This window comes from Grampus griseus (genome assembly GCF_964374135.1).
Source record: "Grampus griseus genome assembly, chromosome: 3".
Lineage (NCBI taxonomy): Eukaryota > Metazoa > Chordata > Mammalia > Artiodactyla > Delphinidae > Grampus > Grampus griseus.
The window spans coordinates 172337615-172349730 of record NC_139019.1 but is presented as its reverse complement, the minus strand read 5'-3'; the positions used below and the strand labels follow the sequence as shown (position 1 = coordinate 172349730).

The following is a 12116-nucleotide window of genomic DNA, read 5'->3' as shown; positions in this document are numbered from 1 at the left end:
CGCTCACTGGCTCTGGCGCAATCACGTGGCCTCACCTCTTCGCCCCTCCCCCGACTCCACGGGCCGTTTCCGCCTCGAGCCCTGACGGACGGCCATCTTCCCCAATGGCCGCCTGCCACTGTTTGTGGCCCCACCCCTCGAGCGACTTCCTAGCCATTGGGAGGCGCTGGCGGGGTCCCGCGGCGCTCGCCCCGCCCATCTGCGCGGCAGGAGCCAATGGGCAGAGCGCGCGGGGGACGTGTTCGGGCGTCTCCGCCATTTTGTGAGTCTATAACTCAGAGCCGTTGGGTCGGTTCCTGCTATTCCGGTGCCTCCACTCCGTCCCCCGCGGGTCTCCTGTGTGTGCAATGGACGGGTGAGTAGTACTCGTTCGCTCTACCCCCTGTCCTTCTCGCGCTCCAGTCTCTTTCTCGTCGCCGCCGCGGCCTCCTCGGGGCGACGGTCCTGGCGCGCCGCTCCGCCTCCACCCCGGGCCCGGGGCGCCGCCCGGTTCCCTCCCTTCCCCCCGGCCTGGGGCGCGGGTGAGGCCCTGGAGGGGGCCGCCAGGGGCGCGAGGCGGCAGGGGTCCGGGGGAGCCCTGCCCGCTTCCGGTGCCAACGAGGCCTGTCCCGTGCGCACGCGGCGGCCGCGCGGCTCTTCTTGCTTCCCGTCCGGGTTCTGCGCGCACGCGCCGCCCTTGGAGAGTCTTGTGGCCCTTCCGGCGCCCCGTATGGTCTCCGCGCGCCCCGTATGGTCTCCGCGCGCGTGCGCGGGCTCGCGCGCTCCCGGCAGCTCTGGCGCGCGTGCGCGGGCTTTCCCGCCGCGCGGACTGCCCCGGCCTGCCCCGCCCGCCGCGGGCCCGGGCGCGGCCGGAGACGCCGCCCTCCTGCCCGGAAGGGCGCGGGCCCTCCGCCGCCCCCTTTGTTCCAGCCCGGCGTCTCGGGGTAGCGCCCCGGGCGCGGTGGGGGCGGGGCGGCTCGGGACCCGAGCCCGCTCCCCGCGTGCCGAGGTGTCGGGGCGGGAGGGGACCGGGCCGCGCGGCGGCCGGGGCTCTGTTCTCGGGAAGGGGTGGAACCCGGTGGAACTGCGCTCTCCCGTCTGGCACCCCGTGGGAAGCGTTCAGGGGCAGTTGCGGGTATTTTGTGGTGGGGTGCTTCGAACCAGCTCTTCTTTCTCTCTTGGGCCCGACCGGGCGGGGCGGGCGGTTAAAAGTGCTCGGAGGGTCACGTGCCTTCGGTGTCTCGGGTTTGAAATGATAGGTTTCAACCTGAATTGAGGCCAACCTTTTAGAAAAATTGCTGCAGCAAGAGGAACTTGATCTCCTCGTGGTCTGCTTTCCGCTTTGGCTGGGGTGGACTTGCCCAGAGAACCCTTTCCCGAGCCAGCGGGCCGTGTGCTCGGTTTTCTTGGCCGTCTGGTCAAATTCTCGAGTTTTGTCTTTTCCATCGCCCCCCGTAATCTGGTTTGGGGGCGCATCTGCAGTCTCTTGGCGGTGGTGGTGTTACCTAGGCAGCCGGGCCTGGTCTCCGGGTGCAGCTCCTTTTTGGTCTGCCGTCTTTTTGTATATGTGCTGCTGAAGCGAGCACTGGCCTGACGTCTTTTTGGAAGGTCGGAAAATCTTTCCCAGAAAGGCCGTTTTACGTAAAATACTTGCTGTGTCCGAAGCCCTCGCTTGGGAGTAGGAAGCCGCCAGGCGGCCTGGGTTAGCAGTTGGGAAACTGCGTACTTTTCATTGTTTGTCTTTCTGGGAAGTTTTTTCTTGACTCATTAAAATTTTTAAAAGTCGTTGTCGCTGGCCCGTGAGGTTTTTGAGGGCAAGAGGTGGAGGTTCCGCCGTAGAGGCGGAGGGTGAGGATGGGGCAGGTCCCGAGCCGAGGCTGTGGTGGGAGCCCCCTCCCTGAGAGCCCGAGGGGGATCCTGCAGCCGGTGGCCCCGGGGCCCTCTGCCGGGCCCGAGGCTGGGCCGGGGGACATGTTGTGTGACATCATGAGAGGCTCTGGTCACGGGACCGCCAGGCCTTGGAGGCCAGGTGACCTTGTGAGGGGCGTTGCTGGCTAAGTTCTCTCCTGAACTGATATTTTGGGAGTCGTTAGTTTGTTGTCAGTTTTTGTTCACTACATAGACGACCTCGGAGGGTTCTGCTGTCCGGGGGTGGGGGGTGGGGCTTGGGCTGCAGGACCCAGGAGTCCGGGGCAGCTGTGCTCTCCCCCGGCCCCGCCTTTCGTAGCGGGGCCTGCTCTGCGAGGGGGGGGGGAGAAAGTCCGCTCACGTGGAGCCCGGTTGATGAGTAACTCGTGTCAGCTCTATCTGATCCTTTCCACCGAGCTGCCCCCTTCTCGGCCCCGTGGGGCCCGGAGCTCTGATCTCGGGCCCTTGAGTTGCCTTTCTACCGGCCTGCCTTCTGCTGGAAACGTCCCCCAAGCACTGCCAGTTTCTAGAAAGCAAACAGCAGCACCTGAACCTTAACCAGCATCAAGTGTCTCTCCTAGGGCCTGTGGAGGGGGGTGTCTTTGTCTTTGGACGGGTCGGGAGGCGGGGCCGGGGTCCTGCCGGGAGGGAGCCGGAGGACAATGATGGCTCCTTTTCAAGTGGCGATTAAAGGGCGGACGGCTCGCTTCCCTGCCCCGGCCTTCCAGCTGACGAAGGCCTCGAGCGGGGGCTCGGGCGCCGGGATGTGGCGGGCGCCCTGGCTGACGTCTCCTTTTTTCTCTCCGCAGCATCGTCCCAGACATAGCAGTTGGTACAAAGGTAGGCGCTTGTGACGTTGCTTCCTCCTTCCGCCCGCTCCCACCATGGGCTGCCCGGCTTGCTGCTCCTAGGCTGGACAGCCTGCCTCGGGCGGGGGGTGGGCGGCCCCTCAGCAGTCTGATTTCTGGATCCCCTGCCCTGCCCTCAAGCTCAGAACGGCTTGCGGTTGGAGGTGGGATGCGCGGCAGGGTGACGGGATTTCTGTCCTCGGTTTCGTGTGGGTAAAGTTGAAGTCTGTTTGCACCTCAAGCAGCTAGTCGGGGGGGGGGACCAGAGAATCTCAGGGGGCTCTGGGGTAGTTCCAGGCTGCTTCTGAGGCTGTCCTCGTTCAGATAATTTTTGCTCAGAGAAACAGGACGGCGGGGGCAGAGTGTCCCCCCTCGGGCCGTGTGTCCTGAGCCCCGTAGGTGGCCAGGTGTCCTGAGGAGCAGGTAGCAGCTGGTTTCTGGTCTGGTGGCCGCCGTGCCTGGGCTGGTTTCGGTTTTCCCAGGCGGACTGTCTTTGCACACCGCTTGTCCCGATCTTCTTGCAGATAAAACCTGATTGGTGGCGGGAGGAGGGAGAGGGACTTCATCCGGAGTGCTGTGATTGGCACGGGGACCTTCCCCCTGCTTCTCTGGGGGCCGCTTCAGCCGGAGCACCTCTTCCAGGGGCTGTCTCCTCCGTCCCATGCCCCGGGGGTCTTGGCTGCACAGGACAGAGGCCCTGAGCCTGTAGGGTGCGTGCACCGGGGGACCCACCGGGAGGGCAGCCTGGTCCTCTCCCTCAGGTTCAGGATAAGCTGGGCCCCAAATGAGGCGCCAGGGGTGTTGGTGTGTAAGCTATCAATGAAGAAGCAAGGGGACTCTAGGCGCTGTTCCTGGCGCGGTGGTCGTTTGCTGTTGGTGCTGAATTGACTTCAGGGCAGGGGCCCTGTGGCAGCAGCTGGGAAGAGCTCCCCCACACTGTGGACTGGCCCACGTACCCCCAGGCTTCTACCCTGCAGAGTGGCTGTGCCCCAGTGGGCTGTTCCTGTGGAGCCACTGGTTACCACGTGCGCCTGCCCGCCTCCCCCCCCCCCCCCCCCCCGTGCTGGGGGAGGGGGCGGCGTCTGGGAGGGAGGCCTGGGGGATATGGGCGGCCAAATGGGTGGGGCTTGCCCCACAGACCCTGCAGATGTAGGCGTGCCAGGCCGTCTGCTGTGAGAACATGGTTGGGGCCAAGAACGCCCCACTCCTGAGGGAATCCCGGCCCTGCTTGTCACCTGTCAGAGACAGGAGCCGAGATGTTCTTTTTAAGGTTGTGCAGCCGGTGTGTGGGATCTGCCTGGGTGCCCCGTCCCTGTCCAGCTCTGGACGGGGGCCCTTTGTGTGTCAGGGGGCGGGTCAGGGCTCCAAGTCCACATTCCTACCACTTAGGCAGGGGAGACTCTGTCCTCGGTGGCTCAGGGGCATTCTGCCTGGGTTCTCATGTGGCCCTTCGTTCACGGCTGGGGCTGGTCTACTGCTCTGAGCCTTGAAGCGCCCGGGTCCACTTGGTGAAAGTGAGCTGGGGCGTGACGGGTCAGATCAACCTGGAGTGCTTGGGGTTTTTTAACATTTTGCTTCATTATAACAAATTCCAGCCCGTAAGTGGTCTGCGGTTCTGGGTCCTTTTCTGGACTCTAAGACCAGGCAGGAGTCTGAGCCTTTGCAGCCTCTCCACGGGCTCAGGTGCTGGCCCTCTGCGCATCCATCTCAGCCCTGAGCCCTGGGGAGTAGATGCCCGCCCGGCGTGGGGTCTGGGTTCAGGGTCATGCCCGTAGCAGGTGGCCTAGCAGCCAGGGTGGCCCAGAGCATCCTGTTTGCTCCCAGCAGTGTTGCCATGTGCCCGATTCCTGTCCCGAGGGGCAGACCTGGAACCTCCCTGGCTTCCTTCAGCTTGTCTCGAGGGGCAGGGTGGGGTGTGAGTGTCCCACTCAACTTCGGTGCTAGACCACGGGAAGGTGGGAAGGACCCTGGGTGTTTGGCATCCTTGTTTGTAAGTGGCAGTTAAGCTGGCCTGAGGGAAGGGCAGAGATAAGGTGTTCTTGAGGAGGGACGAGCTGGCGAAAATGGCAGTTGGAGGGTCTGGCCCTGAGAAAGGCTGGTTTTTGCTGTTCTGCCGGGAGGCCGCGGGGCACCTAGGGCAGGGAAATTCTTCTCAGGCCACCGGTTTCGTGTCCGGAAGTTGTTGAGGGGAGCCAGACCCAGTGGGGTCTCCTTGCCCCTCGGGTGGGGTTTTGTGCTCACCCGGCAGGAGGGCCCCCGTCTGCTTCTTCACCCTGGGCTCGATCTTACCTGGTTCTGGGAGTTGATTCAATTGCATTGAGATTAATGAGTCAACTAGTCGTTTCTGGAGAGAGAATGGGCTGGGTACTTGGGGAGCTTCTTGTTTGTCACCAAGGTGCCCGCCGCCTGGAGAGGTGGCCTTTCTGGTCATCGGGCTCCGGTTTCCTCAGACTGGAAAGTAGGACAGACTCCTGCGGCTGAGCGGGTGGCTGCAGTGTGTGTGACAAGGGGGCTTTGTCCTCGTGGGCCTTGAGTGGCTCTGCCGTGATTGAGAGCACGACGGCCGAGCCTCGGGGTAGCCAGCCTGAGCCCGTGCAGACCCCAGGCACGGGGGGTGGGGGGACGGGCCGCGCAGAGCCCCTGTAGGGGACGAGACGCTGGCCCTGCTTGGGGAAAGACCCCCCAGGGGCTCCGCAGGTGGGGAAAGGAGCTGTGTCTTGGGTGCAGAACCACTGGGCCCCCGTAGGGAGGGTTGGGGGGCGCTGCGGTGAAGATGCGGCTCGGTTCCAACCCGCCCCTCTCTTCCAGCGGGGATCTGACGAGCTCTTCTCTGCCTGTGTCACTAACGGACCCTTTATCATGAGCAGTAACTCGGCCTCCACAGGTAACCCTAACTGCAGCCTTACCTGGGAGCACTTCCTCTGTGTCTCTGAGGAGCGCACTTGGGGTTGGTTGGTCCTGGCCTTGGTGACCTTGAGCCTCACTTCCCCGGGAGCCAGGTGTGGAGACCTCCCTGTCCCAGCAGCCTCCCAGAGCTGGGAGGAAGCCGATACCAGGAGAGGGGTCCCTTGCTCTAGGGGAGCCAGGAAGTGCCTCGTGCCATGCACACCATCTTTTTGCAGCAAATGGAAACGACAGCAAGAAGTTCAAAGGGGACAACAGGAGTACAGGCGTGCCCTCCAGGGTGATCCACATCCGAAAGCTGCCCAGTGACGTCACTGAGGGAGAGGTCATCTCCTTGGGGCTGCCCTTCGGGAAGGTCACCAATCTCCTGATGTTGAAAGGGAAGAACCAGGTACAAGGCCTAGGCCTTCTCTGGGGTGGTCGCCGGGCCTCCCGGGTCCAGGCCTGGCTCACACACGACCCCCCCCCCAGGCCTTCATCGAGATGAACACGGAGGAGGCTGCCAACACCATGGTGAACTACTATACGTCGGTGACGCCCGTACTGCGCGGCCAGCCCATCTACATCCAGTTCTCCAACCACAAGGAGCTCAAGACAGACAGCTCGCCCAACCAGGCAGTGCGCGCCCTGGGCTGCGGGCGGAGGGGGGTGGGGTGGGCGGTGGCCTTGGGGCTGATGGGACTCACGGCTCTGCCCCCACAGCGGGCCCAGGCGGCCCTGCAGGCGGTGAACTCAGTCCAGTCGGGAAACCTGGCCCTGGCTGCGTCGGCCGCGGCGGTGGACGCGGGGATGGCAATGGCTGGACAGAGCCCAGTGCTCAGGATCATCGTGGAGAACCTCTTCTACCCGGTGACCCTGGACGTGCTTCACCAGGTGAGGCAGGGGGGTGGCGGGGTGGCACCAGCCTGCGGGAGGGGCTGGTTCCGGGCTGAGGCCAATCCCTCCGCCGTGCTCTTCCCATAGATCTTCTCCAAGTTCGGCACCGTCCTAAAGATCATCACTTTCACCAAGAACAGTCAGTTCCAGGCGCTGCTGCAGTTCGCCGAGCCCGCGAGCGCCCAGCACGCCAAGCTGGTGAGTGGCCCCGGGGCAGCCGCGCCGCCGGCTGCCGGCCCCCACTCACAGCCCTTTTGCTGCCCCCGCAGTCGCTGGACGGCCAGAACATCTACAACGCCTGCTGCACCCTGCGCATCGACTTCTCCAAGCTCACCAGCCTCAACGTCAAGTACAACAACGATAAGAGCCGCGACTATACACGCCCCGATCTGCCATCCGGCGACAGCCAGCCCTCTCTGGACCAGACCATGGCCGCAGCCTTCGGTAAGATGCCCGGTGGTGGGATGGCAGCGGGGCGGGGTGGGGGGCAGGACGCGTAGCTCGGTCCTAGGCGCCCGTCTCCCGGATGCCCACACAGCACCAGCCCAGAACCCACCGAGTGGGGCGCTGGCAGCCGGCTCGCACCCGTGGGTGCGATGATTAGTGTCTCATTTGTTTCTAGGTGCGCCTGGTATAATGTCAGCCTCTCCATACGCAGGAGCTGGTTTCCCTCCCACCTTTGCCATTCCTCAAGCCGCAGGTATTCAAACGCTCGTCCCCACCACCGCCTCTGCATGCCACACCTCTCCCGTAGCTCTGCTTCCACGGCAGCCGACGTGGCGCAGTCACGGGGGGAGCCCACCTTCCTGGGCACAGGCCTCCAGGTTCCCCACGGGGCCTGGACAGGGCAGTCGTAGGGCAGGGCCATGCAGAGAGCCCGCTGACCCCCCAGTCTCTGGTCTGGTTCCCTTCAAGCGCCCGTGAGGACCAGCGCACGGTGGTTGGAGGGATATGCCCCTAGTAGGTGCGTTTAAGTGGCCTGGTAAGCGAGCGGCGTGAGCTGGGTGGGCACACCTGAGCATCCCTCCCGGGGGCCAGGCGCCCACCTACGTGACAGTCCTGAGCCTGTTGTCCCGCCCGGCGTGCCATTTGCATGGTGACGGGCACCTGCATGCGAGCACGGCCGAGGCCGTTGGGCTCAATCCTGCATCCGAGGAGCTGGAGCTTTCTGTGCTATTTGGCGCATGTAGACGGTCAAGCCAGCACGGTCTGTGCCACGAGAAGCGTGGAGGAGCCGCAGGCGTGCTGTGCTGCTGGGCCAGCCGCTCCCCCCCCCACCCCACCCCCTACGTGTCTCCGTTTGCATGAGGATGGGTAGGACCCGCGTTTTTGTCTCAGACAAGGTGGGCGCCGCTGCTTATCTGACTGCCTCTTCCCTCCAGGCCTCTCCGTCCCTAACGTGCACGGGGCCCTGGCTCCTCTGGCCATCCCGTCGGCGGCGGCAGCGGCAGCAGCGGCGGGCCGGATCGCCATCCCAGGCCTGGCAGGGGCAGGAAATGCTGTCCTGCTGGTCAGCAACCTCAACCCCGAGGTATGTGGCTCTTCTAGGCTGTCCTTCCGGACTCCTACTTCGGAAGTAGGAGTTGGGAGTTTGCTCTCAGGTCCTAGTGCAGACTGAGCCCCTCCCCCAGGCACTGGGGCCCCTGGAGCCGGGTCCCCTGGCCTGGCCAGTGCCTGCAGGTGTCACGCTGTTCTCCTCTCTGCACTGATGTCACTCACTGCTGCGTCCTTTCCGCAGCGCTTGGAGTCCTCCTGTTTTCCTTAATACCTCAATGTACGTTCCTAATTCCATGATGCTGAGAGTTGAAGTATTTGGTGTTCATGAGAGCAGTTTTGCAATTTCGAGCCCAACCAACCTCGGTCTGCAGGGGCCTGCGGGGCGCCTCTGGGGAGGGGGTGCAAGCCAAGGCCACCAGCCACGGTCCCTGAGGTGGCAGCCAGGCCTGTGCTTGTCTCGGTGGCCAAGTTCAGCTCAGGGAGCTGGGATGAAATGATAAAGGCTCGAGATATTTTGATTCTTGAGAGACGGGGTTCCTGTTTATTTTAATGAGCTGCTCTCTTGCCTGTCGGAGCATGTGTGACTTGCGGCCTCTCGAGCCCTGTCCCAGCTCCTCTAGCCAAGCTCTCTGCTAACAGCCACCCCAGTGAGCCTGACTGGAGGCCCTGGTGCGGGCCCCGGGGAGACAGTTCCTGGAGGGCCTGTTGGGGGAGTGGGGGGGCGGGCGGGCGCCGTCTCCTCCCCGCGGGGGGCACTCCTGCTGTCCGCCCGGCGCGTGGCTCGTAGTGTGTGTGGTCTTGACTGATGGGACACCGCGTGTTTTCTTATGTATTTACTGACCTGTGTTTTTGCTACTTTTTTTCTTTTCTCCCCTTCCCCTTTCCCAATTTTTTTTCTTGCCCTGATCCGGAATTTCTTTGCCAACTGACTGCACGGTACTTCTGCTTCCTGTTGTTGCTTGAAACAAAACAAAACCATAAATAAATAAAAACAAAATTCCCCCTCAAACCCTGCTCTCCGGAAACCAACCTGCCCTTGAATATTAACATCCTGACAACTTCATCATCCATCAACCTGCACGCCTGCGGGGCTGCCTCCTCGTGGTGGACGATTCCAACTCGCCCCCTGACCTCTCCCTTTCCCTGTCCCTCGCTGCCTTGCTCTGCTGTCCTCTAAAGAGAGTCACACCCCAAAGCCTCTTTATTCTTTTCGGTATGTTATCGTTCCCACTTTTATTATCTTGTTTTCGTGTAATTGAGGTGGTTGTCACGCTCTGAGATGTCCGAGCGTGCTGTCTGGGCTGCGCTTTGCCTACTGATTTGGACTCCAGAGCATGGTTTACGGCCCCGCATGCTATTGGCAGAGTAGATGTGTCGGTAGCAGCCGCAGGATGGTTCTTGGCAATTGGCCTTTCCTGGATTTCAGGGCTTCTTTGCTGAAGGCAGCCCTCCCGGTAACGCTCCCTGTGACTAGACAGCTTCTCAGGCAGAATAGCAGAGCTGCGGGGAGAGCCAGCCCTGTGCGGGAGTGCGGGTCGCGGGGCCGGCGGGGAGGGGCCGCGGGGCCCGGGCGGCTCAGCAGTCTGTCCCTGTGCCCTCGAAGGCGTGTACGGCGACGTGCAGCGGGTGAAGATCCTGTTCAACAAGAAGGAGAACGCCCTGGTGCAGATGGCCGACGGGAGCCAGGCCCAGCTGGGTAAGTAAGGGCTGCAGGGCCACCGGGCCGGGGGGCTGCAGGGCTGCGGCGGCGGCGGCCAGGGGCCTTGGGTCACGTGGGTCCTGTGTTGTCTTCCCCCCCAGCCATGAGCCACCTCAATGGGCACAAGCTGCACGGGAAGCCGGTGCGCATCACACTCTCCAAGCACCAGAACGTGCAGCTGCCCCGTGAGGGCCAGGAGGACCAGGGCCTGACCAAGGACTATGGCAACTCGCCCCTGCACCGCTTCAAGAAGCCCGGCTCCAAGAACTTCCAGAACATCTTCCCGCCCTCGGCCACCCTGCACCTCTCCAACATCCCGTGAGTGCACCCTGCACCTCTCCAACATCCCGTGAGTGCCTGTAGAGGTCTCCTGGGATGCTCCCGCTTCCAGGGGCTTCCACAGGCCGTAGGGAGGCCTTGCTGGAGGCCCAGCCGAGTGTGTTCTCTGCTTCTAGTGCACCTTTCAGATGCTCATGGTCATTTTCTGATAACCTATTTCTGGGGCCCCTAAAAAGCTCCTGGAGACCCCACCCTTCCCTGGACACTCAGCTGCTGTCTTGAGGGAATGGCCTTGACCTTCCACGGAGTGGCTCAGGTCCCTCTCTCTCCCTGCAGGCCTTCCATCTCTGAGGATGACCTCAAGATTCTCTTCTCCAGCAACGGCGGGATCGTGAAAGGGTTCAAGTTCTTCCAGTGAGCCCAGCCCCACCCCCTCGCCCCGCTGCCCCTGGGCCTGCCCTGCCCCACCCGGCCCTTCACGCCTCCTTGTGTCCCCCTCGTTTTCCCCGCAGGAAGGACCGCAAAATGGCGCTGATCCAGATGGGCTCCGTGGAGGAGGCCATCCAGGCGCTCATCGACCTGCACAACCACGACCTGGGTGAGAACCACCACCTGCGGGTGTCCTTCTCCAAGTCCACCATCTAGGCCGCCACCAAGGACCAGCCTGCCGGGCACCCGGCGACAACTTCCATCATTCCAGAAAAAAAGCCACTTTAAAAAGCAGCTGAAGTGACCTTAAAAAAAGACCAGAGATTTTATTTTTTTAAAGAGAAATCAGTTTACCTGTTTTTAAAAGAAATTAAATCGAATTCACTTGCTCACCTGGGGGAGGTGGGGTGCCAACCTCAGGCTCTTGGTGACCGTGGAGGCCCAGCCCGGCCCCTTGCCCGTGCCTTCTGTAGTCTGTGTGGCGGGCGCTCCCAAACCTCCACTCGGCTTTCTTGTGCCTTAAACCCACTGCTCTGGCAGGGCCTATCTTGGGGTAGCAGACGTGTAGGGGTTTGGGGGCCTGGGGGGGGGGGTCGGCCTCCCATGGGATCGTGTGCCTGCTGCGGTGGGAGACCGTGGGTGGCCAGGTGTGGCCGCCCCCAATCCTTGTATCATTTGCCCCCCCAGCCCCAGGGCCCCTCCCCGTCGCTTCTTCAGCTTTGTTTCCACCATAATCTCTGTATTATGCTTCGATGCAGCTGCAGACACCTGTGCCTAGCAATATTTCCAGTTGACCAAATATTCTAATCTTTTTCATTTATATGCAAAAAATAGTTTTAAATAACGTTTTATATAGCAAGATGATAAAAATGGTATGAGTGTAACCTAAATTTTCTCCTCGTGGTATGACTTTGTATACTGTACTTTTATTTTATTCCTTGTCATTGAGTCGCAGGGCAGGATCTAATTTCCAGGGCAGACACAATGGGGCCGGCACGTCTGCGACCTGCCGATGCCTTACTCACAACTGTCCTCTGTCCCGGAGGACAAGTGCTCTTAAACTTTCAGGGTTTCTTTTTTCCTGCAAATTTTGGACCAAAGTTTTGTTTCTGTTTTTTGTCTGCTCTAATGCTGGGACCCCAGGAGGTGGGACAGCAGCCCTAACCTTCCGGTCTTTACCGCCTTGTCCTGCACTCACGGGTCCAAGGGGCTCCCCGCGCAGGCCCTGTGCTGGCCGGCCCTCCTTCAGGGCCTGGGCCTCAAGTTTCCATGTCGGGGTGGAACAAGGGTGTAAATATTTATAATTTTTTATACCTGTTGTAAGACGTGAGGGGCAGCAATTGCGGTTTTTTTATGGTGACACAGATGTATATTTTGATAACAGCAATTACAGGCTCAGTATTGTAAGGAGCATGGCAGGCCACTGCCCGCTGCCGGCTTGTAATGCGGAGAGAACTGAATTAAAGCAATTTTATAACAACTCCTACCTTTTCTGTAGGCTCTTTTTTCCTGTCCACATGTAGGAGGTGGTCTGGCCGGTCTGTACTGGACTCTGAATAAATTCTCTGTATCCTGCACTTGATTTCCCTCTTTATTGGGCCTGTTTGTTTCACTGCTGTTTCCTCCTCTGTGTAAACTCAGCCGTGTTGTTCCCCTCACTTCTCGCTTGGGGGTTTCAGGGGGCCTGGAGATGGGGC

At 61.5% G+C, this 12116-nt stretch overlaps 1 protein-coding gene across 2 annotated transcripts; it reads left to right on the top strand.

Moving 5' to 3' along the window:
* Nucleotides 1-268: 268 nt before the first annotated feature.
* On the top strand, nucleotides 269-11899 carry PTBP1 (polypyrimidine tract binding protein 1). Of its 2 annotated transcripts, none has more exons than XM_082650649.1 (15): nucleotides 269-355; nucleotides 2697-2727; nucleotides 5544-5619; nucleotides 5858-6030; nucleotides 6111-6257; nucleotides 6342-6512; nucleotides 6603-6713; nucleotides 6785-6959; nucleotides 7138-7215; nucleotides 7898-8046; nucleotides 9192-9225; nucleotides 9616-9708; nucleotides 9813-10029; nucleotides 10327-10404; nucleotides 10503-11899. In XM_082650649.1, the coding sequence occupies exons 1-15, from the start codon at nucleotides 348-350 to the stop codon at nucleotides 10633-10635; spliced, it is 1674 nt and encodes a 557-aa protein (XP_082506775.1). In that variant the 5' UTR covers nucleotides 269-347; the 3' UTR covers nucleotides 10636-11899. The 2 variants fall into 2 exon arrangements, with proteins under 2 accessions (XP_082506775.1, XP_082506776.1); XM_082650650.1 differs by lacking the exon at nucleotides 269-355 and adding an exon at nucleotides 1004-1114.
* The last annotated feature ends 217 nt before the right edge of the window (nucleotides 11900-12116 follow it).

What these genes read in the sequence shown, in the direction of transcription:
- PTBP1 (XM_082650649.1), top strand. An exon ending in TGCCATTCCTCAAGCCGCAG is followed by an intron (nt 7,216 to 7,897) that starts GTATTCAAACGC and finishes TCTTCCCTCCAG; the next exon opens with GCCTCTCCGTCCCTAACGTG. An exon ending in TCAGCAACCTCAACCCCGAG is followed by an intron (nt 8,047 to 9,191) that starts GTATGTGGCTCT and finishes TGTCCTCTAAAG; the next exon opens with AGAGTCACACCCCAAAGCCT.